Below are 22,616 nucleotides of genomic sequence, written 5' to 3'. Positions count from 1 at the left end.
ATGTGCTTGTCTCTTCCCCTGCTTGTTTGAGTAGCGGCACCCTCCCTCTTCCATTACCCCACCATCTGTCAGAGGGTGGGCATGTCAGAGTATCTTTTCTATACCCTGTGCCAGGCATCAGAACCATGTCTGAATCTTTCCTTTTAAAACAGGGGAGGGTAGCGCTTTCTTTGATTATTTGTCAGAGAGCTGCTTCCTTTCTGTTCTGCCTCCTGGAGGTGTTCCTTTCCCGATAGCATGCAACCTTTCATTTCTGTGGCTTGTCCCTGCCTCCTCCCACCTGTCCCATCCATGAGGATAGGGGCTTGCTCATTGTCTTTCTCCTCGACTCCTGGGGCGGTGTGTGCTGTGTACACATCAAGTTCGCATGTGGTGTATAGTTGCTGAGAGATGAGTGACTCAGGCTATGAGAATGTGACCCTGGAGCAAGCACATGGCGTGTGACAGCTTCACTTTCTCCTCCCCCTGCCTCTCCATAGCCTGCCAAGATGGTAGGAAGAGCAGAGCCTGTGCCTGGGGACCCAGCGCCTCTGCTTCTCCCTGTGAGGAACTTTGGGGTGCCCTTGGCTGGTGCCTGGTAAGGACAGTGCTGCTGGTCAGCTGTTGTGAACCTCCAGCTGCCTCAAGTTGTTAGAGCTGCTTGAAGACAGGGGAGTGAATACGCGAGCAAGGTGACTGCTCTGCCACAGCCACTTTGCATCTCCTTAGCAAAGTTTCCTAACCTTTCTGTGCCTCAGTCTCATTGTCCATAAAATGAGGATGACTTCATAGGGTTGTTCCTTGAATTAAATGAGACAATGCCCGTGAAACTTTGAGCTCAGGTACGTGCTGAGTGCTGTTATGGCTGGCTGTCAATGTGTATGCTGCTAAATAAATGCTATGTATGTCACATGGCTCCTGCTGTTTCTAGATCAGCTTCCTCTGTCCCTCCCGCGGCCAGTGCAGTGCACGTCATGGATGGGGCGTTTTGGAGGGAGGTGGAGTGGAAGCACAGGAGGTCTGGGGGAGGCCAGCCTGTTAGCCTGCTTGTTCACGGTGGTGGCAGGCTGCTTTGATGTGACACTGGGGGATGCTCTTGGTCGCTTGCTTTATTTGATCCTGTAGATTTTCACAGAGGAGAAAAAAAATTCAGAGACTTTAGCATCACAGCAGTTTCCCCAGAAAACCAAGCTCTGCCCAGCAGGGATGGACTCTCCTGAGACAGAGCGCCATGTGTGCTGGGAGCTGAGAGGTCGACAAGTGAGTCTTGCTTGGGGCTCCAAGGAGCAAGGCAAAGCTGGAGCACCCACACCGTGTTGGATTTAACTCCTTGTAAAAGGCGGTGGAAAGCATTTCCCATAGAATAGTCTGTGGTATAGTCTTTCGCCCCCTTTGCAAGGCGAACTAGGCCTGCGGACTATAGGCGAGTGGGTCCTTTGGGTTTGGTCCTAACTGGTTGGATGAAATAAAGTATTTTTTAAGTAATCTGTGTAGCCCAGTGAAATATAAAATAGTTTCCATAAAAAGCAAATATGGAACATGACCAAGGATTTGCAAAAGATTATTTTTTGCTGCTCTCAAGCTCGGTGTAGGAGAATAGGAAAACAATGCAAGCAAGCTGGAAGGTGGCAGTGCTTTGCGAGTTGTAAGTTCTTGTTTGCCTTAAAGAAAGAAAAACTGGGAATTGGAGAGAGCACGTTAGAGCTCTGGTTAATGCAAGGAAGGAAACGAGGAGTTAACAGTATAAGAGAAGAGCTTTATCCAGAAAGTCGCCAGGTACATGTACCTTGGTATCGTGAACTCTTTATAGCACATAATACTTTGTGCACATATATTACTATAGACATATTAATACCATGTATTAATCTGTTACATGAATATGGAATATTTTAAAGGTAGTTGGGTCCCTGACATCCGTGCAGGACAAGTGGATGGAGTTATGGTTTGGGCCTGGCCTAGCCCTGGCTGTTGTAGTCAGTCACTGGGGAGGGAGCCAGCAGATAAAACACTGTATGTGTGTCTGCCTCTCTCCATGTATCACTCTGCCTTTGAAATAAATCAAAACTTACTTATTTGAAACACAGAATGACAGAGAAAGGGGGAAAGCAGAAATCTTCCATCTGGTGGTTCACTCCCCAAATGAGTGACAGTTTTACCCACTATGCCATAGCACTAGCTCCATAAATCTTTTTTCTATTTTTTAAAGATTTATTTTATTTGTATTGGAAAGTCAGATATACAGAGAGAAGGAGAGACAGAGAAGATCTTCCGTCTGATGATTCACTCCCCAAGCAGCCTCAACAGCCGGAGCTGTGCTGATCCGAAGCCAGGAGGCAGGAGCCAGGAGACTCTTCCGAGTTTCTCACGTGGGTGCAGGGTCCCAAGGTTTTGGGCCGTCCTCTACTGCTTTCCCATCCAGGGGCCTGGCGTGGTAGCCAAGCTGCTGAAGTCCTTGCCTTGCATGCGCTGGGACCCCATATGGGTGCCAGTTCTAATCCTGGCGGGCCTGCTTCCCATCCAGCTCCCTGCTTGTGGCCTGGGAAAGCTCAACAGGCTGATCGTCCACTTGCAAGTGTCAGCATCCTGTATGGGTGCTGATTCGTGTCCCTGATGCTCCACTTCTGACCTAGTTCCCTGCTTGTGGCTTGGGAGCGCAGCAGAGGAAGACCCAGGTCCTTGAGTCCCTGCACTCGCATGGGAGACCTGGAAGAATCTCCTCCTGGTTTCAAAAGATCCACTCAGCTATGGCCATTGCAGCCATTGTGAGGAGCAAAGGAGCAAATGGAAGATCTTTCACTTGCTATCTCTCCTTCTCTCTGTAATTCTCCCTTTCAGTTAAAAGTAAACAATTTTTTTTTTTAATGAACTTTCTGGGGCCAATGTTGTGGCTCAGTGAGGTAAGCCATTGCCTGTGCTGTCGGCATCCCATATGGATGACAGTTAAAAGTCCCAGCTCTCACTTCTGATCCAGCTCCCTGTTAATGCACCTAGAAAAGCAACAGGAGATATCTTAAGTACTTGGGCCCCTGCAACCCCTCTGGTTGTTGCTGCTGAAGCTCCTGGCTCCTGTCCTCAGCCTGTCCGATCCCTGATTGCTGTGATCATTTGGAGAGATATCCATCACCCTCTGCCTTTTAAAGAAGCCTTTTTGAAAAAATGAATTTGGGGCCTGGCGCAATAGCATAGTGGTGAAGGTCCTTGCCTTGAAAGTACCGGGATCCCATATGACCACTGGTTCTAACTCCAGCAGCCCCACTTCCCATCCAGCTCCCTCCTGTGGCCTGGGAAAGCAGTGGAGGACGGCCCAAAGCCTTGGGACCCTGCACCCGTGTGGGAGACCCAGGGGAGGCTCCTGGCTTCTGGCCTTGGATTGGCTCAGTTTCAGCTGTTGTGGTCACTTGGGGAGTGAACCATTGTACAAAAGATCTTCCTCTCTGTCTCTCCTCTGTATATCTGCCTTTCCAATAAAAATAAATAAATCTTTTAAAAAGTGAATTTGCTGTTTGGACTATTAATAAGCTACTAATCCCTGTCAGCTTAATGGGTTTCTATGGTATGATGAATGTAGTTGCCTGGTATGTTTGTGTCAACTGCTGTAAGCCTGGTCTGTCAGCTTTGTTTTGTAAGAGTGGAAATACGATTTACAACCATGTCAGCAACTATGTTATTACTGTTATTAAAATAACCAGTATCTGTAGATTCCACTGCTGCTAGAATATCCTGTAACCAAACTGATCTTTCAGATTTTTTTAAAGATTTAATTATTTATTTTAAAGTCAGATTAGAGAGATAGGGGAAAACAGAAAAGCTCTGACATCTGCTGGTTCACTCTCCAAGTGTCCTCACAGCCAGGCTGACCCATGCGAAAGCAGGACCTCGGAGCCTCATCTGGGTCGCCCATGTGGGTGGCAGGAGCCCAGACATTTGGACCTGCTGCTCCTTTGCCCAGGTTATTAGCGGGAAATTGGATCAGAAGTGGAACATCTGGAGCATGAGCCGGTGCCATTTGTGTGGCTGGCATTGCATGCACCAACTTTACACACCACACTACAGCACTAGCCCCCGCCTTTTGTATTTTTTTCAAGTGTGCTTTGTTATCTGCCTTCTGAATGTTGTATGGACATTGTTAGAATTATGCATGGCTGTGGTTCAGCAGGAGCTCCAAGACAACCAAGGTTGGTATGAGCCACAGTCCAAGTGAGAGGAGTTAGAATGGCAGGACTTGCTATTTAGTTGAATTGCTTTGATTTCTTTTATGTTAGATTCAAACATAAAAGCAAAAGCAGACCTTTCTAAAATGTTGCAACTTTTTTACTTTGATTTGGGGATTCCAAGTTGTTAGTTAAAAATTAGAATTGATTGTGCGAATCCAGCAGTAACCCACAACCTAAAAATGCCTGGCTCTCTTGTTTTCGCAGGTGTTGGGGAGATGCTTCCTGACTGTGGTGCAAGTCCATTTCCAGTTTTTGACTCATGCATTACAGAAGGTCCAGCCGGTGGCTCACTCTTGTTTTGCTGAGGTTGTTGTGCCAGAAAAAAAGAATAGCAACAGTGGCGGCAGCTTATCCGGCATGGGCCACACGCCAGAACTGGAGGAAGCTGTGCGGTCCTGGCGCGGGGCTGCCGAGGTAACCCTGGCTTTGGGGAGATGGGTGCCCTGTGTCCAAGATGCCTGATAGGGCTTTTGCCTGCTAGTTCTCAAAGCAGCATTTGCTTTCAAAATGAAGGGGGTTTTTTGTTTGCTTTTGTTTTTGTTTTTTAAGAATTTTTTTTTTATTTGAAAGGTTTAATGGAGGAGAGACAGAATGAGAAAGAAGTCTTCCTCCTGCTGGTTTACTCCCCAAATGGTCTTAACAGCTAGAGCTGAGCTGATCTGAAGCCAGGAGCCAGGGGCTTTATCTGAGTCTCCTACATGAGTGCATGGCCCCAGGCACCTGAGCCATCTTCCACTGCTTCCTTAGAGCACTAACAGGGAACTGGGTGGAAAGTGGAGCAGCCTGCATTCGAACTACATCGCCACAGGTGGAGGAGGCTCTACAGGCCAAGGAGGCTTAACTTGCTATCCCAAAATACTGGCCCCTAAAAGTTTTCAACCTGCCTTTGTCTTGTTCATTTATTTAACAGTGAATATTTTGTGAATGCCCACCTTGTGCCAGGCCTTACCAGGCACCGAGCTGGCAGACCCTCCTCACAATCTCCTGAGAGAAAGGACTAATCAAAAAAGCAGGGCACTGTAGTGGGCCTGTGATGGAGGTGTGAAGGGCCCGGTTGTCTTGGAGTGGTGCAAGAGACAGACCTGGGGCAGTGCTGGCGGGGAGTATAAGTCCTCAGCCAGCTAGGCTGGCAGGAGTGCTGGGCGTGCAATTGGAATGGCTCCCCCAGAAGCCATGACTGCACCACAGGGAAAGCTCAGCCAACAGGGAGTCTGGTCTGCTGTTTGCTAGCCAGATCATTTTCTTTACAAGTACTTGGCACTTCTGTAGCTTTTTCAGTTCTTCACAATTTTATCTGATCCATGTAGATCCTGCTGTCAGTTAACTTTGCACGTGATTTGAGCAGTTTTACAGGATTGTTTAATGCCATGAAGTTTTTCATCTTTTGAAGGACTGGAGGACTGGCTGTTACCTATCACAACAGATACATTTACGAACTCCAGCCATCAGCAAGAGCCCAAGGCAGAGGTTGGCTCACGGGGGCACAGAGGCAGCAGTCATGTAGGGTGACATGGCTTGGTGGTCAGTGACGGGGTATAGACATGCCCAGATCTCCTCTTTCCTGGTGGCTTCTTTCCTCACGCAGCCTCCTGAGCAGGGCATCTGCCCCAGGAGCGGCTGCAGAGCTTCCCCTAGCCCCTCCGTGAGGGTACCCAGCCAGAGCGGGGTTCTTCGCTACTCTCTGTTCTTGGCCTACCACCAGAAGAATCTGAATTACATGTATGCTGGTCAAAGTCAGCTCTTTGAAAAAAAGAACAGAAGACTTCTCCCATAACCAATGACAACACTTTTCTTCTAGGCATCTCAGTGCCCCTTTGTTTCCAGTGAAAGGAAGAAAATATAATCTTCCAAGCTAGGCCTCATTGCTCCATTTTATAGAGTGTAAATGATAATTTATGTTGATTGGTTGTAATGTCTAGTCTGAATCATCCCATATTTGGCAAAAATCTTTTTAGTCAGATTTTTAAACATTTTTCATTTTTAACACTGTACCATGTCTAATTTTTACATTTCCAATTTACGCTGCATTATTGCCACTTCTTTTGAATTTCCTTTCTGTTTCTTTTTCCTGTTTGCTTGCTTGTTTTGTTCTCTTTTGTTTTTTGGCCTTTCATGTTGAAGCCTTTCCTGCTATTTAATCAAAATGGCCCTGAATTACTAGCTGGATGCCAAGTAGTGCTGGGCCTTGCCTGTGTCTTTGCCAACTGCTGGGCATTGCCCCCAGACCCTCTTTATCTTGTTCTCTGGCTTTGCAACCCTCTGCGTGCCCCTGGCTGCTGGGCCCCAGTGCCCTGTCTGTGGAGCTCACAATTACAGACTTAGTATCCTGCTGCAGGGTGCACTCCTGCTGAGAACCCACCCACGAAGATGCCTCCTGGCTGCCTGACTCCCTGCTCGCCCGGGCAGTTTGCTCCACTACATTCTGATGTCTGCTCTACAGCTCTGCTGCTCCCCAGCACCACGCTGATAGGGACCCGCTGCAGCAGCTCTTGTGCCTCCTGGCAGCAGCATGCCCTGCTCACCCCCAGGAGCCGTCCTTCCTTACCTCCCCTTCCTAAGAGTCCATGAACGTTGGCCTGGTCCTCGGGGCTGGCTCCTGTGATAGGGTCCAGATCTTCTGCCCCTCAGGCTCAGCCTTCCCACCAGTGCCCAGGAATGCTTCCGGCAGAAAAACCAGGCCTGCCCTGCCCTGTCTCTGCTGTTTTCATAGCCATTTTAAAATAAGTATTGTCTACCTTTCATTTTTAAAACAATTAATATGAAGTATTTCAGCCGTAGATCAAATGTCTGCTACCTCAGTGTTTCTTCCTTCTAGCTTTGGCAAGTGAATCTGGCCTTTCCCAGCATTTGCCTTATGCCTTTTATTTCTATGGAATTATTAGCAGTGCTGTTGGAGCTCCTTGCTGAGTCCCCACTGTCTTGCTCATCTCCCTTCCTCTCTGTGGACATCTTTGATATTTGAAGTCCATAGCTCCTGTTGCCTAGGTTTACTGTGTGTGCATGTTCCATGTGTAATATAAAGTATTATTTTGGACACTGGAGCTTTGTACCTATGGCCCTATTCATCTTGCAGAAATCTGGCTTCCTGCCTAAGAACATGCCTTCTCTGGTTAAGGTCACGGGGCCTCCCCTCTGTTGTCCCGTTGAGAGAGCCTTGCAGGAATACTGTGTTGCAGCTTCCAGGAATGCATCTTTCTTCATTGTCCTCCACCCTGCGGGGTCTTCCTTTCTTCCTCTGCTTTGCCTGCCTTCCTCCTTAACACAGCTTCTGAATTTGTTTTCCAAAACTCACTTTTAGGTACTCCTCCCGGTACAGTCTGCATTCTGTTGTGGGACTTAAAAAAAGCCTGCTGTTTCCAGGGGAGGACCTTGGGGGTGTGAGAAGAGCTACTTCCCTGTGGACTCCACACACGTGAATCCCGCTGTGGCCTCCCTTGGGTCCCTCAGGCGGCACAGGCTTAGCATCTTCCGCACTGCTGTTCTTCCCCCACGCCAGTGAGCGAGGCCATCCTACACTCACTTGAGAAAACAGATTTATCCTGTAGTGTTTCCGTGTATCTACATCTAATCCAATCTTTAAGAAAATCCTGCAAGCCCGTTATCCCAGATATGTACACTTCATCTCATGTTTATTACCACTACTGGATGCTCCTCTCTATCTTCCCTCTAGGTTCTATGCTATTTTGTTTACTTTACTTACTTATGTATGTTTTGGATTTATTTCTTTATTTAAAAGCCAGAGTTCCAGAGGGAGAGAAGGAGAAGTCTTCTATCCCTTGGTTCGTTCCCAGGATGGCCACAGTGACTGAGACTGGGCCAGGCTAAAGCCAGGAGGCAGGAGCTTCTTCCAGGTTTCCAACATGGGCTGCACCTTTTGCTGCTTTTCCGAGGCCATTAGTAGAGAGCTGAAGTGGAAGGGGAGCAGCTGGAACTCAAGCCATATGGGATGCTGGCACTGCAGGCAGCAGCTTAACTGACTATGCTATGACACTGGCCCCTAGCTGTTATTTTAAAAAATTTTGACAGACATCAAAAGTGTTCGTATTCGTGAGATATTATGTGATGTTTCATTTTGTGTATGTACGTATATAAATATGATACGTATATCTACACATACACACACATGTTGAATAATATCCAATCCAATAACATTACTCTGTTGTGCAAGCATCCAAAATCCTATTTTTTTTCTAGCGGAGAAATACAGAGTACCTAACTGTAGACACCCTACTATGCAAAGAAAACGCTAAAGTTCTTAATTCCTAACTAGCTATAATCTAATAACCAGTCTTTCGTTTTAAAATTAATTGATATTGTTTTTCATTTGCTTAGGGTAAAGAGTGGACCACCGTACTGAAACCTTGCTCCCCTTGCCTAAGTGGCTCCTACCTTGATTGCCAGCCTTATCTGTGGCCACTCCCTCTGTCCTCTTGTCCCTTGGATCTGTCTCAGTCACTGCTACCTTGGCTCCTGGCGTGTGTTAAGGACCAGTCACCGGTCCGACACCTTGTATCACCTGTTACACTCGAAGTTGCCTTGTGTCTGCCTTTTTCTTGAACACTTGGCCTACATGTTAGTTTTTCAACATCTGCAGTAATTCTTGTTATAGTACTGCTTCCCTCCCTGTGTTTGCCTCCATTTTTAATTGCATGTTTTATTTGTTTACCATAAAGGAAGGGTCTAGGTTTTGTGCTCCACTATATATGTAGTAGTACCTAACACAAACACACTGTGGGCTAAGTATGTGACTGCAAGATTCTTAGAAAGAGTAAATGGTTCTAGTGCTGAGACTGTGTAGGGCCCAAGGAGTGGCCAAAATTATGCTCTGGAAAACCACAACTTTGGGACATCATAGCATTGTTGTTGCTAGGTAATTTCCTGCAATCATATAAGTTTAGCATTACGGCTCATGCATTGGCCTAGAGGGACTGAAATTAATATTTTTTAAATGTTATTTGTTTCACAGACATTACTGCAACAAAAATGAAACTTGAAATACAATTCATTCCGAATCCTTTACGCCCTAATAAATCAAGTGTTTCCCCGTCTTCTTGTCTACACGGGACTCATGTGTATATAACCTTTGCATTTCATCATAACATGACACAGATCAGTTGCTCCATGTTTTTCTGTCTTACTCCTGTGCCTTTTGTAAGTTTTATTACCAGATTCTTAAAAAAGATTTATTTGCTTTTATTGGAAAGGCAGATTTATAGAGAAAAGGAGAGACAGAAAGATCTGTCTGCTGGTTCATTCACCAAGTGACCACAATAGCCAGAACTGAGCTGATCTGAAGCCAGGAACCAGAAGCTTCTTCTGGGTCTCCCACGCAGGTGCAGGGTCCCAAGGCTTTGGGCCATCCTCGACTGCTTTCCCATGCCACAAGCAGGGAGCTGGATGGGAAGTGGAGTGGTCAGGACGCAAACCAGCACCCATCTGAAATCCCAGTTCATTCAAGACCAGGATTTAGTCATGGAGCCATCACAGTGGACAAATTTTAAAAACTACTTTTCCCACAGTGTTCCTGTTTTTGTTGTTTCCTGTTCTGTATTAGTATGGCTTTTTACCTCAGAGTATAGGAACACCCAACTATATGTCATCCACCTTTGTTTTATATTCTGGAAACTCCAAATGCCAATATTCTAGGTTCTCTTTTTAAAACAGCAATTTAAAGAATGGATGGATGCCTTATATATTAGACACTTAGCAAATAGGCAGGTCTTTTTTCCAGAGTTCCTAAAAAGAAGACAAAACTGTATTGGGGTTGCTTTCTCTTTAGGGTGATTTATTCAGGCTTTTAAAATTTCCTGTTGAAGGCCCAGCACAGTGGCCTAGCAGCTAAAGAACTCACCTTGAATGCACTGGGATCCCATATGGGCACCGGTTCTAATCCCAGCAGCTCTATTTCTCATCCAGCTCCCTGCTTGTGGCCTGGGAAAGCAGTCAAGGACGACCCAAAGCCTTGGGACCCTGCACCTGTGTGAGAGACCTGGAGGGAGTTCCTGGCTCCTGGCTTCAGATCGGCTCAGTTCTGGCCATTGCAGTCAGTTGGGGAGTGAATCATCAGACAGATCTTCCTCTCTTTCCTCCTTTCTGTTTTTCTGCCTTTCCAGTAAAAATAAATAAATCTTCAAAGAAAAATTTCCAGTTGATCATTTTTAACATGGACAACCCCGATTGCGCTTTATATATAATGCCTAGGTGGTTTCTTACTTTATTTTAGCATCATGCTTTTGTTACTGTTTCCGTTTTGATAATAGCTGTTTCATTTTAGTTCTAGATTTTTCTTGCTATTGTGTTAATTTCATTACTAACTATCGTATCCTCCTTTACCTGTCCATCTCTATTTGTGTTGCAGGCGACATCTAGGCTGAGAGAGAGAGGCTGCGATGGCCGCTTGGCAGGAATTGAAGTTCAGCAGCTCTTCTGCTCTCAAAGTGCAGCGATTCCTGAGCACCAGCTAAAGGAACTCAACATGAAAATCGACAGTGCTTTACAAGTATGTTTTGTTAGAATTGGCACATTGATATGAATGTAATGGAGATGAGGCAGAGAGCTAACGTTGTGATGCTAGACCAATTTAAAGGGTGAAAAATACTACCCTTAAATTAATGAAGTTGGTCTCATTAATAGCTATAGAAACTAAATTCCTGTATTCAGTGGAGTTTGTCATTTTTGTAATCTGCTAAACAGTCTTGATCTTGGAAATAATTTCTTTGCAGGCATATAAGATAGCTCTGGAAAGCTTAGGTCACTGTGAATATGCAATGAAAGCTGGCTTCCACCTGAATCCAAAGGCAATTGAAGCGAGTTTGCAGGTACACTTTTCTCTCTGGTACTTCTTGGGCGCCAGGGGGGCTGTGCACGTAGTCTAGCAAGAACAGTGTTTTGTTAGGTGAGCTGTGGATCATCTCTCTCTCCTTCACACCCTTCCCAGGGCTGCTGCAGTGAGGCGGAAGCCCAGCAGACAGGGCGGAGGCAGACACCCCCACAGCCCATGCAGTGTGAGCTCCCCACTGTTCCCGTGCAGATAGGACCACACTTCCTGAAGGGTGTCTCCTTTAACGAGTCGGCCGCTGACAACCTCAAACTCAAGACGGTAATGTTCTGTGGGCTTCCACAGCCATTGGGTTCCGAACACCAAGGCGTGAATTTGAAAGTAGAATTCTTTTTTTTTTTTTTTTTTTTAAGATGTATTTGTTTTTATAGGAAAGACAGAAAGATCTTCCATCTGCTGGTTAACTCCGTAAGTGCCCTCAATGGCTAGAGCTGAGCCTCTTCCAGGTCTCCCACTTAGGTATAGGGTCCCAAGGCTTTGGGCCGTCCTCCACTGCTTTCCCAGGCCACAGGCAGGGAGCTGGAAGGGAAGTGGAGCAGCTGGGATATAAATCAGTACCTATACAGGATCCCAGCAGATGCAAGGTAAGGACTTTAGCCACAAGGTTACCTTGCTGGGCCCAAAAATAGAATTCTTAAGGGGCACTCAAGGACATATGGAAGATCTTCCTCTCTGTATCTCTTCTCTGTGTAGATCTGCCTTTCCAATAAAAATAAAATAAATCTTAAAAAAAAAAATCAAACAAAGATCAAGGAAGGAGACATTGACCTTCCAAAGTGAGGGGTCTACAGCAGTCCTATAGTACAGTTTTAATGAGATGTTTGCCAAACAGTTTTTATAATTTCAGCTTTAACTTAAAGGGTTTGAAGGAATGTTATATCGTTTATGCTTAATAAGTCTCAGCGGGCTTCCATGAGAAACTGCCTCATCTGACTGCAGGAATAATGACTGTGTATGGAGCACTGTGTCGGCCAGGCTCTGTGCCATGGGCTTCTTATGTGTTGTCTTTTTAGTGTTCACCTGGGTAGTGGATGCCGCCTGTCTCCCCACTTGACAGGCGGGCAGACTGAGGCCCAAGTTCACATGGTTGTAACGCAAAATGCTGCAACTTGAACTTCAATACTTCCCAGAGTTTGCACAACGTAGCTGACCACTTGGTCATCCCAAGTGACACTGAGATTTTGGTTGGTATTTACTTTTACCAGATGAGTTTTATTTACTTGTTTGAAAGGCTTCAGAACTTTAAGTCCTCACTAGGTTGCTAATTAATGCTGCGTTTTGTGCTTGTATGGAAATGACATGTATATACTAAAGCACGTGTGCCCATCCATATCTAGCTGTTTAGAACTGGAAAAAACTTGAAGGTGACTTAGAGTAACTTTTTCAGAAACTGAAATGACGTGATTTTGGCATATATACAATGCTTTTCTCTTGAGGGTGATTGGGCAAACACCTTTTAGAACCTTGTGTGGGTTTGTCTTGAGGTGTGAACTTTCTTCTTCTCAACCTTCAGCATACAATGTTACAACTCATCAAAGAAGCTGGCTGTTACAATGGAATCACATCCCGGGAAGACTTTCCTGTGACTGAAGTGCTCAACCAGGTGTGCCCGTCCACCTGGCGGGGTGCCTGCAAGACTGCCGTGCAGCTGCTCTTCGGCCAGGCTGGGCTGGTGAGTGCCTGTGCGCGATGCAGGAGCAAGGAGAGATTGCCAGCACGGGAGGGTGCAATGGAGGCGCGTGTGTGGAAATACTGAGCATTTCATCAAGGTCATCAGTGCTGCAGAATGTAGTCAACAGAGACAACAGTGAAGGAAAGGCCTTACAAAATATCTTTCTGCTTTTACAAATTGGTAGTCTATATGTGCAGAGAACCCAGCTGCAGAATCATGTTGAAAACATTCCTCGTTTTAAGAAACCATTGCATTAGTAACAGTTGGACAGGACCAGGCGATGCCTTTTTCTCACGTTTGCCGAACTTCTCGCTGTCTTGATCCTTTGCACCTGATCCCCCTGTAACCTGGAAATACCAATTTCCACGTGGCACGCTCATTTCCTAGTGTCCGTTCCAATATCACTTGCTCCAGGTCTCCTTCCCTGACCATCCTGACAAATAACACCCTGCCTAATGAGCCCCTTTGAATCCTGGCTCTCTGTTTACCTCCTTCTTAGCAATAAAATAACATTAACTAAAAAATAATGATTTGGGCCTAATGTGATGGCACATAAGGCTTATCCTCTACCTGCTAGTGCCAGCATCCCGTATGGGCACCGGTTTGTGTCCCAGATAATCCATTTATTTATTTATCTATCTATTTGGTCTACTTCAGCCTTTATTATCTTTGTTTTTACATCCCAACCATTTTTATTGAGGTGCAGATGATAAACCAGGAACTGTTACATTTTTAATGTGTATAATTTGACATATCTTTTTTTTTTTTAAGATTTATTCATCTTTATTACAAAGTCAGATATACAGAGAGGAGGAGGGACAGAGAGGAAGATCTCCCGTCCAATGATTCACTCCCCAAGTGAGCCACAACGGCCGATGCTATGCCGATCCGAGGCTGGGAACCAGGAATCTCTTCCGGGTCTCCCACGTGGGTGCAGGGTCCCAAAGCTTTGGGCTGTCCTCAATTGCTTTCCCAGGCCACAAGCAGGGAGCTGGAAGGGAAGTGGAGCTGCTGGGATTAGAACCGGCACCCATATGGGATCCTGGTGCATTGAAGGCAAGGACTTTAGCTGCTAGGCCACGCCGCTAGGCCCGACATATCCTTTTTTTAAACAACAAATTTACTTTATTTTTGATAATGTTTACATAGTTGAGAAAGATGCATACCAACGTAGACCACTGGTTGGTTAGGGTGGAAAGAGTCGAGGAATGGGCGAAAGTGGATAGTTTCCAATTTGTTTTTTCTTCCTATATCTGGAGGAAGAGGAGAGAGAAGGAAAGAGCTGTTTCCAGCAGCCTAACCGCGTTCAGTACCCAGAAATGTAGAATAGCCCCTTGATGTCATCACAGGGTCCCCAATGTGGAGCATATTCCTAGGGCACTGCTTATGTGTCCCAGCTGCTCCGCTTATGGTCCAGTTCCCTTCTATGTCCTGGGAAAGCAGTCGAGGTTGGCCCAAGCCCTTGGGTCCCCGTGCCCACAACAGAGACCAGGAAGAAGCTCCTAGTTCCCAGCTTCAGATCAGCTCAGCTCTGGGCATTGCAGCCATTTAGAGAATAAACCAGCAGATAAGACTTCTCTGTCTCTTCTCTGTATAATCTGCCTTTCAAATAAAAATAAACAAAAACTTTAAAAAGTAACAATAGTTTGATCTCATCACTTCTCAGAGGAGAAGGAAAAATTTTTGCCTAAGTGGGGTAGGATCAGAACAACAGCTTAAGTCACCATTTTATTTTTATTTGGCACCATTCACTAAATAACCTTATGCACCTTGATCTACTTTCTAGTTAACAATTCTTCCTGCCTTCCCCCTTTTTCCATTTTGTTTCAAAGACAAAGGCAGAAAGAGAAGGAGTGCATCCATCTGCTAAGTTGCTTCCCATATGCCGGGCCGAAGCCAGCAATCTAAGCCTGAATCTGGGTTTCCCATGTGGGTGGGAGGGACCCGGCTCTCTGAGCCACCATCTGCTGCTTCCCAGAGCTCATAGTAACGGGGCAAGGCACCCCCAGGTGGACTTGAGAAAACATCCTAAGTTTAAAAAATAATAATAATAACATCTTTTTCGGAGAGCACAAGATTTTCCTGGTTCCTTCACTTTGATTGTGGGACACCTTTGTGTGTGACTGACAAAAGGACCATTAGCTTATGGTTCTGGGTGGGAGGCCTGAGGAAGCACCTGTGTGAGCCCACAATAGCTGTGGCTTGGACAGGAAGTCTTTTCCAAAGCACCAACTGGGGGAATTCCATTTACAGCAGCGAAAATTGGCTCCATGAGTGGCCTTGATAAGAATGTTGCACAGCTTTGCCCCATGGGATATCTTACTGGTTTGGTGTTAGGGGTATGTGATTTTCTTGAAATTCTTTTTGTGATTTGAAAATATAATCGTTATTTTGTCATTCTATAGATGACATGAATGCTATACGCTTGTGTAATGTTAGGAATTCTCCATCACAAACAGCTCTTTTCTTGAAGTTAAAAATAACGAACACAGGACACAAAGTCGTTTCTAATTAACATAGTTTGCAAGGATGCTTACAGTGTTCAGCAGATCCCACTCCCAGTTCTGCTGAATGAAGTGTTGTCCGTTTAATCGTCTCCGTTACTTGGTATTGTCTTCCTGCTCCTCCTGCTTAGGCCAGGGGAGTCCTTCTTACCAGTCACTCAGCAGCCACAGGCTCGTGTGTTGGATAGCTTTTCCTTTCTACAGGCAGCTGACTATTTTTATTTTTCTCTCAGGTGGTGGTTGACACAGCACAGATTGAAAATAAAGAAGCCTATGCACCCCAAATCAGTTTAGAAGGTTCCAGAATCGTGGTTCAAGTCCCATCCACATGGTAATGTGCCTCTTATATTAGCTGAAGCCTAAGCCCCGAGTGAAGCCTGCGCGTTTCTGAAATGACCTCTTTGTTTTGCACAAACCCCTGACACCTGCATGGCAGGTCTTGTTCCATGTGCAGGTCAGTGAGCAGCAAGGCTGTGGGAGTGGCTGGGGTTGAGATTATTAGTCTGATGAGGAAGTGAAGATGTCTGCTAATCATTTTGTTGACTAAGACATTAAACACTTTTGGGTCATAAGAAGCAGTATCATCTTTATCCACAGTTTTTAAACTTTGATAGGTAGTTTCCTTAAGTCTCTAGAGTCTCTCTAGCGTTGAGTGGGGAGCATGGTATCCCTGTTCCCTTCCTGTGTTCCTGCTGCAACCCTGCACATTATGGCCTCCCTTCATTACACACCCAGGGTTGCTGCAAATCCGGGTACAGACTAAACCACCTTAGTCCTTTAATTATATTCGTCACACAGTAGAACACAAATAACTCCTGTTTTTTAAGGTGCCCTTATAGGGTTCAGTTTGATGACCTAAGCTATATCCTCATCTTGTGTGTGCCAGGATCCCATATGGGTGCTGATTCATGTCCTGTTTGCTCTGCTTCCCATCCGGCTCCCTGCTTGTGGCGGGGAAAGCAATGGAGAATGGCCCAAAACGTTGGGACCCTGCACCTGCGTGAGAAACCCAGGAAAAGCTCCTGGCTTCAGATCAGCTTAGCTCCAGGCGTTGTAGTCACTTAGAGAGTGAACCAGCAGACAAAAAGGTCTTTCTGTGTCTCTGTCTTGATAGATCTGCCTAAGTGCTAAGCGTTCAGCTAGCAGTTGAGAGCTGTCTTCCCATATTGGTGTACCTGAATTCAATTTGAGCTCCAACTCCTGCCCAGCCTCTGCTGCAGCCTCCTGCTTCCTACCAGTGCGGACCTTAGGAGGCTGCAAGCACACTTCAAGTCACGGGATTCCTGTTCCCTTGGGGGCCTCAGGGACGTGGCTCCTGGTGCCAGCCTCCCAACCCAGCTATGGCCACTAAGGCATTTGGGGAGTGAAGCAATGGATGGGAGCCCATTCTCTTTCTCTCTCTCCACCCCTAAGTTAAAAGAAAAAAAAACATTTTTGGCCCAGCAAGGTGGCGCAGTGGTTAAGGTCTTCGCCTTACATGCCAGGATCCCATATGGGCGCCGGTTCTAATCCTGGCAGCCCCGCTTCCCATCCAGCTCCCTGCCTGTGGCCTGGGAAAGCAGTCGAGGATGGTCCAAGGCTTTGGGACCCTGCACCCGTGTGGGAGACTCGGAGGAGGCTCCTGGCTTCAGATTGGCATAGCATCGGCCATTGCGCTCACTTGGGGAGTGAATCATCGGACAGAAGATCTTCCTCTCTGTCTCTCCTCTCTGTATATCCGCCTTTCCAATAAAAATAAAATAAATCTTAAAAAAAAAAAAAGAAAAAAAATTTTAACTCATCAGTAAGAAAATGGGCAATGGGACATGACCAGAAAATGAGACAGATGATCAAGAAACAATATGATGCCATTTTGTCAAAATGTTAAATTGTTACGGAGAGGGCAGTAACCTAGTGGCTAAAGTCCTCGCCTTGCATGCACTGGGATCCCATATGGGCACTAGTTCATGTCCCAGCTGTTCTACTTCCCATCCAGCTCCCTGCTTTTGTCTGGGAGGGTAGTTAAGGACGGCCCAAAGCCTTGGGACCTGCACCTAAAGGTGCAAACGCAGAAGGGAGACGCAGAAGGAGCTCCTGGCTTCAGATAAGCTTTCAGATTAGCTTTGGCCATTGTGGCAATTTGGGGAGTGAACCAGCAAATGGAAGATCTTCCTGTCTGTCTCTCTTCCTCTTTGTATATCTGACTTTTCAATAAGAATTTTTAAAATATTTTTTAAAAAAGAACTTGTTATAAAATAACAATACTCAAGGTGACGACGCTACTTTGGGTCAGATTGTGAAAAAACAGAGATGATTAAATGGAGAATAAATACTAGAGCCCTTTCTGAAGGGTGGGATTAGGATATGAGAAGTCTGAAATAGAGGCCAGCCTTGTAGAACAAGTTGAGCCAACCCTGCACTAGCATCCGGTGTGAATGCTGGATCGGTTTCCTGTTGCTCATGTGTCCAGAAAGCAGTAGAGCATGACTCAACTGCTTAGATCCTGTCGCCCATGTTGAAGACCTGGGTGCAGTTCCAGGCTCCTGGCTTCAGCCTGACCCAGACCAGGCCATCGTGGCCATTTGGAGATGAGCCAGTGAATGGAAGAGGTCTCTTTGTCTCTTTCTCCTCCCTCTCTTTCTCTGTAACTTTGCTTTTCAAATAAATCAATCAATCTTCAAAAAAGAGAATCTAAGGCCTTGTGCGGTGATTCAATGGCTAAATCCTCACCTTTCAATCACTGGGCTCTCGCTCAGATGCCAGTCCCTATCCCAGTTTTTGAGACCCAGAGGAAGTTCCTGGCTCCTGGCTTCGGTTTGGCTCGGCTTCCATTGCGGGTATTTTGCGGAGTGAACCAGAGAGATGGAAGATCTTTCTCGCTCTCCTTCTCTCTGTAAATCTGCCTTTCCAATGGAAATAAATAAATTTTAAAAATATATATGGGTCTAAACCTGTAAAACAGTAATGATCTAGATGAGTATTAACTGTGAAGAAAATATATACTTCAGTAGTAAGGAAAAAAAATTACTATGAGTGCCTAAGTGGATTAAAGAGGTAACTGGATAATGCAAAAAAAATTATTTGAACTCCTTTTTTTTAGAGAAGATGTTTATTTGAAAAGACAGAGAGGGGGAGGTTTGCATCTAAATACCTACAACAGCCAGAGATAAGCTAGACTGAAAGCAGGAGTCTCAGAGTAGTTCTGGTCAGCTGAGCTGGTTCTGCAGACCTGAGTACTTGAGCTGTCATCTGCTGCCTTCCAGGAGGTTCATAAGGGGGACATCAATCAGAATAGGTAGGTCACTGGATCAAATAAATGGCTAATACTAGATGACCAACAATCAAATTTGCTGGTAAAAGTTGGCCTGTGTGATTGCATTTGTCATCTTTTTTGCCTACTCTATAAAGCCATTACAGACCAAGCTTATTTGCAGAGGCTCCCTCTGCTGTCTGCTTTTGGTAATGACACAAAATTTTAGTTCTGTTTTTCTTCAGTTTTAGAGTGCTGTCCCTTTTCATACCCTTGGGACCGGAGTGTTTGCTGTTTTGTGATTTGGGTATATATGCCTGTGCATGAGCTATCTCAAGGGTAGAACCCAAGCATAAATGTGAAATTTACTTACGTTCCATATATACCTGAGACACATAGCCTCAAGGCAACTTTAGACTGCATTTAGCGAACTTGAATTTTGTTATAACCCAGCACATGAGATCAGCTGTGGAACTTTCCACATGTCTCATCAAGTCAGTGCTCAAAAAGTTTTGTGTTTTAGAACATTTTTTATTGAAGATGTTCATCCTGTACAAATACAGGCTTGTTGAGAAGAATGTAGACAGAAGCTGTTACTCTGTCTTAGGAAAAATGGTATTGACAAAAAGGGAAGCCAAGAATTTACCATATGATGTGTTTTCAGGGTCTGGCTGCCAAACGTGTTTTCTTCCAGAATGATTCCTTAACATTATTAATGTTCATAGTTATCTTTCAACAATTTCTTACCGAATTACCTACTGTGAGCCAGACATTGTTCAAAAAGCTCTGGGAAGTTAATCATGAACAAGGAAGAAGGGGTAACAAGACAGGTTTAGTAATAGAGAGGGGGAGGAGACAGCTAACGTGCGTAAGAGCTGAGTTCAGACACTGGCAAATGCAGAGAGGAAACTGGAAGAGAGTGATCGAGAACCATGGAGGTGGAGATAGAGGGCAGACTATTTGAAACAAGTCATCAGGCAGGAACAGTCTCTCTGTGAATACGACATTAGGTTTGACTGGAGCCAACCACTTGGAGAGCAAATGGGGACACGGTCTAGTTGGGAGGACTAGCAAATGCAGAACCTGACGAGTGAGCTCGTGTTGTATGGAGCTGTAGGAGAGAGGGAATGGAGATTATTTGAAAGGCCAGTTACGAGAGAGGGAGGGACAGAGAGAGAGAGAGATCATGTGTCTATTGGCTCACTCCCCAAATAGCTACATGGCCAAGGCAGGGCCAGGCTAATGCCAGAAGGCAAGAGCATCTTTCAGGTCTCTCACATCTGCTGCTTTCCCAGGTGTATTAGAAGGGAACAGGATCAGAAGTAGAGCAGCCAGGACTCAAAGCAGAGCGCATGTGAAATGCTGGCGCTGCAGGCAGAAGCTTAATGTGCTGTACCATAGTCCCAGCCGTGAAAGAGGAATTACTGTCTCCAGGAAGTGTAGTGCTCCTTCCTGAAAGAGCAGCAAATGCTCTTCTGGAGGTGAAGTCAGTGACAAGCCGAGTCACACCCTGAAGTTGGCTTTACTTGGCTACTGCCTTGGGCCCTATAACTTAGTTTTGATACTTAACTTCTTGGAAATGTTTTCTCGGGTCCAGGTGACAGACCATAAGGGGTTTGTTCCAATCCTCATTGACTGTTAATTTCCTTTTTTTTATTATTATTATTTTATTCAAAAGACAGATTTACAGGAAGAAGGACAAGGAGAGGGAAAGTTCTTCCCCAGATGGATACAGCAGCCAGAGCTGAGCTGATCAGGAGTCAGGAGCTTTTCTGGGTCTCTCCCATGGGTGCAGGGACCCAACCACCAAAACCACTCTCCACTGTTTACCCCGGCCATAAGCAACAGGGAGCTGAATGGAAGGTAGAGCAGCTGGGCCATGAACCAGCACCCATGTGGTATACCAGTGCCAGCTGGTGGAAGATTAGCCAGTTGAGTTCATGCCCTGGCCCATGAAAGACAGCTCAGTCAGGAGCGCTCTTCTCTGCCATCTCCAGAGGGTTGTGTAGGGCTCCTGAAAGCCCCAGGTTTTAGTCATGGTTTGCTCTTAGTGCTGACCTACTGCCATCATGAGCTCTGCACAAAAAGCCTCGCTAGCACAGAAAATGCCCTGGTCACCCAGGAACCCCCAAGGGCTTCCAGAGCTCTGTGTCAGCACCAGGATCAAAGACCAAATATCCAAACACTGGATGCCTCTCGCTCCCCTATCAGTATAGAAGTCAGAAGTATCAGGAGTTGATGGCAGAAACCAAACATACTGTCCTACCATCGTGCAACTTAAGACTTTTCAGTCGTGCTGAAATCTGGGCAGCCAGTCATTCTGTTTGTCGGTTTCAGTACAGTAGTCAGGAAGTCAGCTGAGGTATTGGCACTGGCTCAGAATGCTCCCGCAGGCTAACGTGCGTGAGCTGAGCAAGACTAAGGGCATGGCAGAATGGTTTGGGAGATTAGATGTATTAAAAGGAATTTTTGGCTTACAATATTGTCAACTTCCAATGTCTTTATCAGAACACATCCCATCGGAAGTTAAGGAATATCTTTTTGGCAGAAATTCCCCGTGGGGCCCATTTCATCATTTACTTCTATGGGAACAGCACATTCCATAAGTTGTTTTATAATTATTGAATTTGTATTGGGTGTCAAAAGTGCAGAAACTGTAGTCTCTTTTTCTTTTCTTTTTTGAAAAGATTTGTTTATTTTTATTGCAAAGTCAGATATACAGAGAGGAGGCGATACAGAAAGTAACATCTTCTGTCCAATGATTCACTCCCCAAGTGACCACAATAGCCAGTGCCATGCTGATCCGAAGCCAAGAGCCCACAGCCTCTTCTAGGTCTCCTGCATAGGCACAGGGTCCCAAGGCTTTGGACCATCCTTGACTGCCCTCCCAGTGCACCAATTAGAGTCTCGGCTGCTCCACTTCTGATCTAGCTCCCTACTAATGTGCCTGGTAAGGCACTGGAATATAGCCCAGTAAGATTCCCTGCTACCCATGTGGGAGACCCGGATGGAGCTCCCAGCTTCCATCTGACCCTGACCATTGTAGCCATTTGGAGAAGGAAGCAGCCAATGGAAGATCTCTCCCTCTCTCTCCTTTTCTCTCTTATCTCCCTTTATCTATCTCCATCTCTGTAACTGTGCTTAAGGAGAGACAGAGGAAAAAAAAGAGATTGATCTTCTATCCACTGGTTCACTCCCTAAATGGTCTTAGTGGCCAGGTCTAGTCTAGGCTGAAAGCAGGAGCCTGGAATTCTATCCAGGGTCTCCCACATGTGTGCAAGGGCCCAGAAACTAGGGCCATCTTTCCCTGCTCTCCTAAGCACATTAGCCGAGAGCAGGCTTGGAAGTAGAACAGCCAGGACTGACACACTAGGATGCAGGTATGGCAGAGGGTTCCGCTCTTCCGTTAATGCTGGCCCCCGTTTCAGCCTTTCTGTCAGACCTGCTTCAACATCTTTGCAGAGAAGCACAGCCAAGACTAATGCAGTCTGATTCATGCCCAGGTGCCTGAAAGAAGACCCGGCCACCATGTCCCTGCTGCAGAGAAGCCTCGATCCCGAGAAGACGCTGGGCCTGGTTGACGTGCTCTACACCGCTGTGCTGGACCTGAACCGCTGGAGAGCAGGGAGGTCGGTGTCTCCCTCAGCCTCACACTGGCCTGCCAGGGGCCTGCAGTTGAGCACATAAAATTCCATGCATGTTTGCACTGACAGTACATGCATAAATAAGATGGTGTAACCTCTTTGTTTCAGAATAATTTCCAGTCTGCAGGAAAGTTGTAAAAATAGTACAAAGAATGATTATGCCCTTTACCCAAGTTCTCTTAAATTGTTTGCTTTGTGTGTGGTTGTGTGTGTATGCATTTATTGATTTTTTTTACGTAACTTACAATCTTATGAAAGAAAAATAGAAATATTAGGAAAGTATGTCCTTCATGAAATGTGTTTACATGGCTGATGGTTTCCAGATGAGCTCCTGGTGAACTGTTGATTTCAGAACTGGTTGGACGTGAACAGCTCCTGTTGGCCTGTTCTGCCCTCATCAGCTCCTGGAGATACGGCACAGTACTATGACTTGTACAGGGTCACATGTCGCATGCCTCATCTCCTACTCCATGCCTCTCTGTCTCCAGAGCTTTTTTGGTCCATGAATAGTGCTGAGAAAACTTTGGAATCAGCCA

At 45.8% G+C, this 22,616-nt stretch overlaps 1 protein-coding gene across 1 annotated transcript in view; it reads left to right on the top strand.

Annotated features, from left to right (window-relative positions):
* GARRE1 (granule associated Rac and RHOG effector 1) overlaps positions 1–22,616 on the top strand; it is an 82,899-nt gene that overhangs the window by 49,904 nt on the left and 10,379 nt on the right. Inside the window, exons 3-9 of the mRNA XM_040976442.1 lie at positions 4,398–4,607; positions 10,552–10,692; positions 10,916–11,011; positions 11,131–11,292; positions 12,545–12,703; positions 15,441–15,538; positions 21,940–22,065. Of these exons, the coding sequence (XP_040832376.1) occupies positions 4,398–4,607; positions 10,552–10,692; positions 10,916–11,011; positions 11,131–11,292; positions 12,545–12,703; positions 15,441–15,538; positions 21,940–22,065 (992 nt within the window). The remainder of the gene's footprint in view (positions 1–4,397; positions 4,608–10,551; positions 10,693–10,915; positions 11,012–11,130; positions 11,293–12,544; positions 12,704–15,440; positions 15,539–21,939; positions 22,066–22,616) is intronic.

Source organism: Ochotona curzoniae, unplaced genomic scaffold, assembly GCF_017591425.1.
Source record: "Ochotona curzoniae isolate NIBS_2020 unplaced genomic scaffold, NIBS_Ocur_1.0 contig_2699, whole genome shotgun sequence".
In the NCBI taxonomy this organism is placed as follows: Eukaryota; Metazoa; Chordata; class Mammalia; order Lagomorpha; family Ochotonidae; genus Ochotona; species Ochotona curzoniae.
The sequence above is the reverse complement of the archived record's forward strand: the minus strand, read 5'-3'. Positions and strand labels throughout refer to the sequence as shown.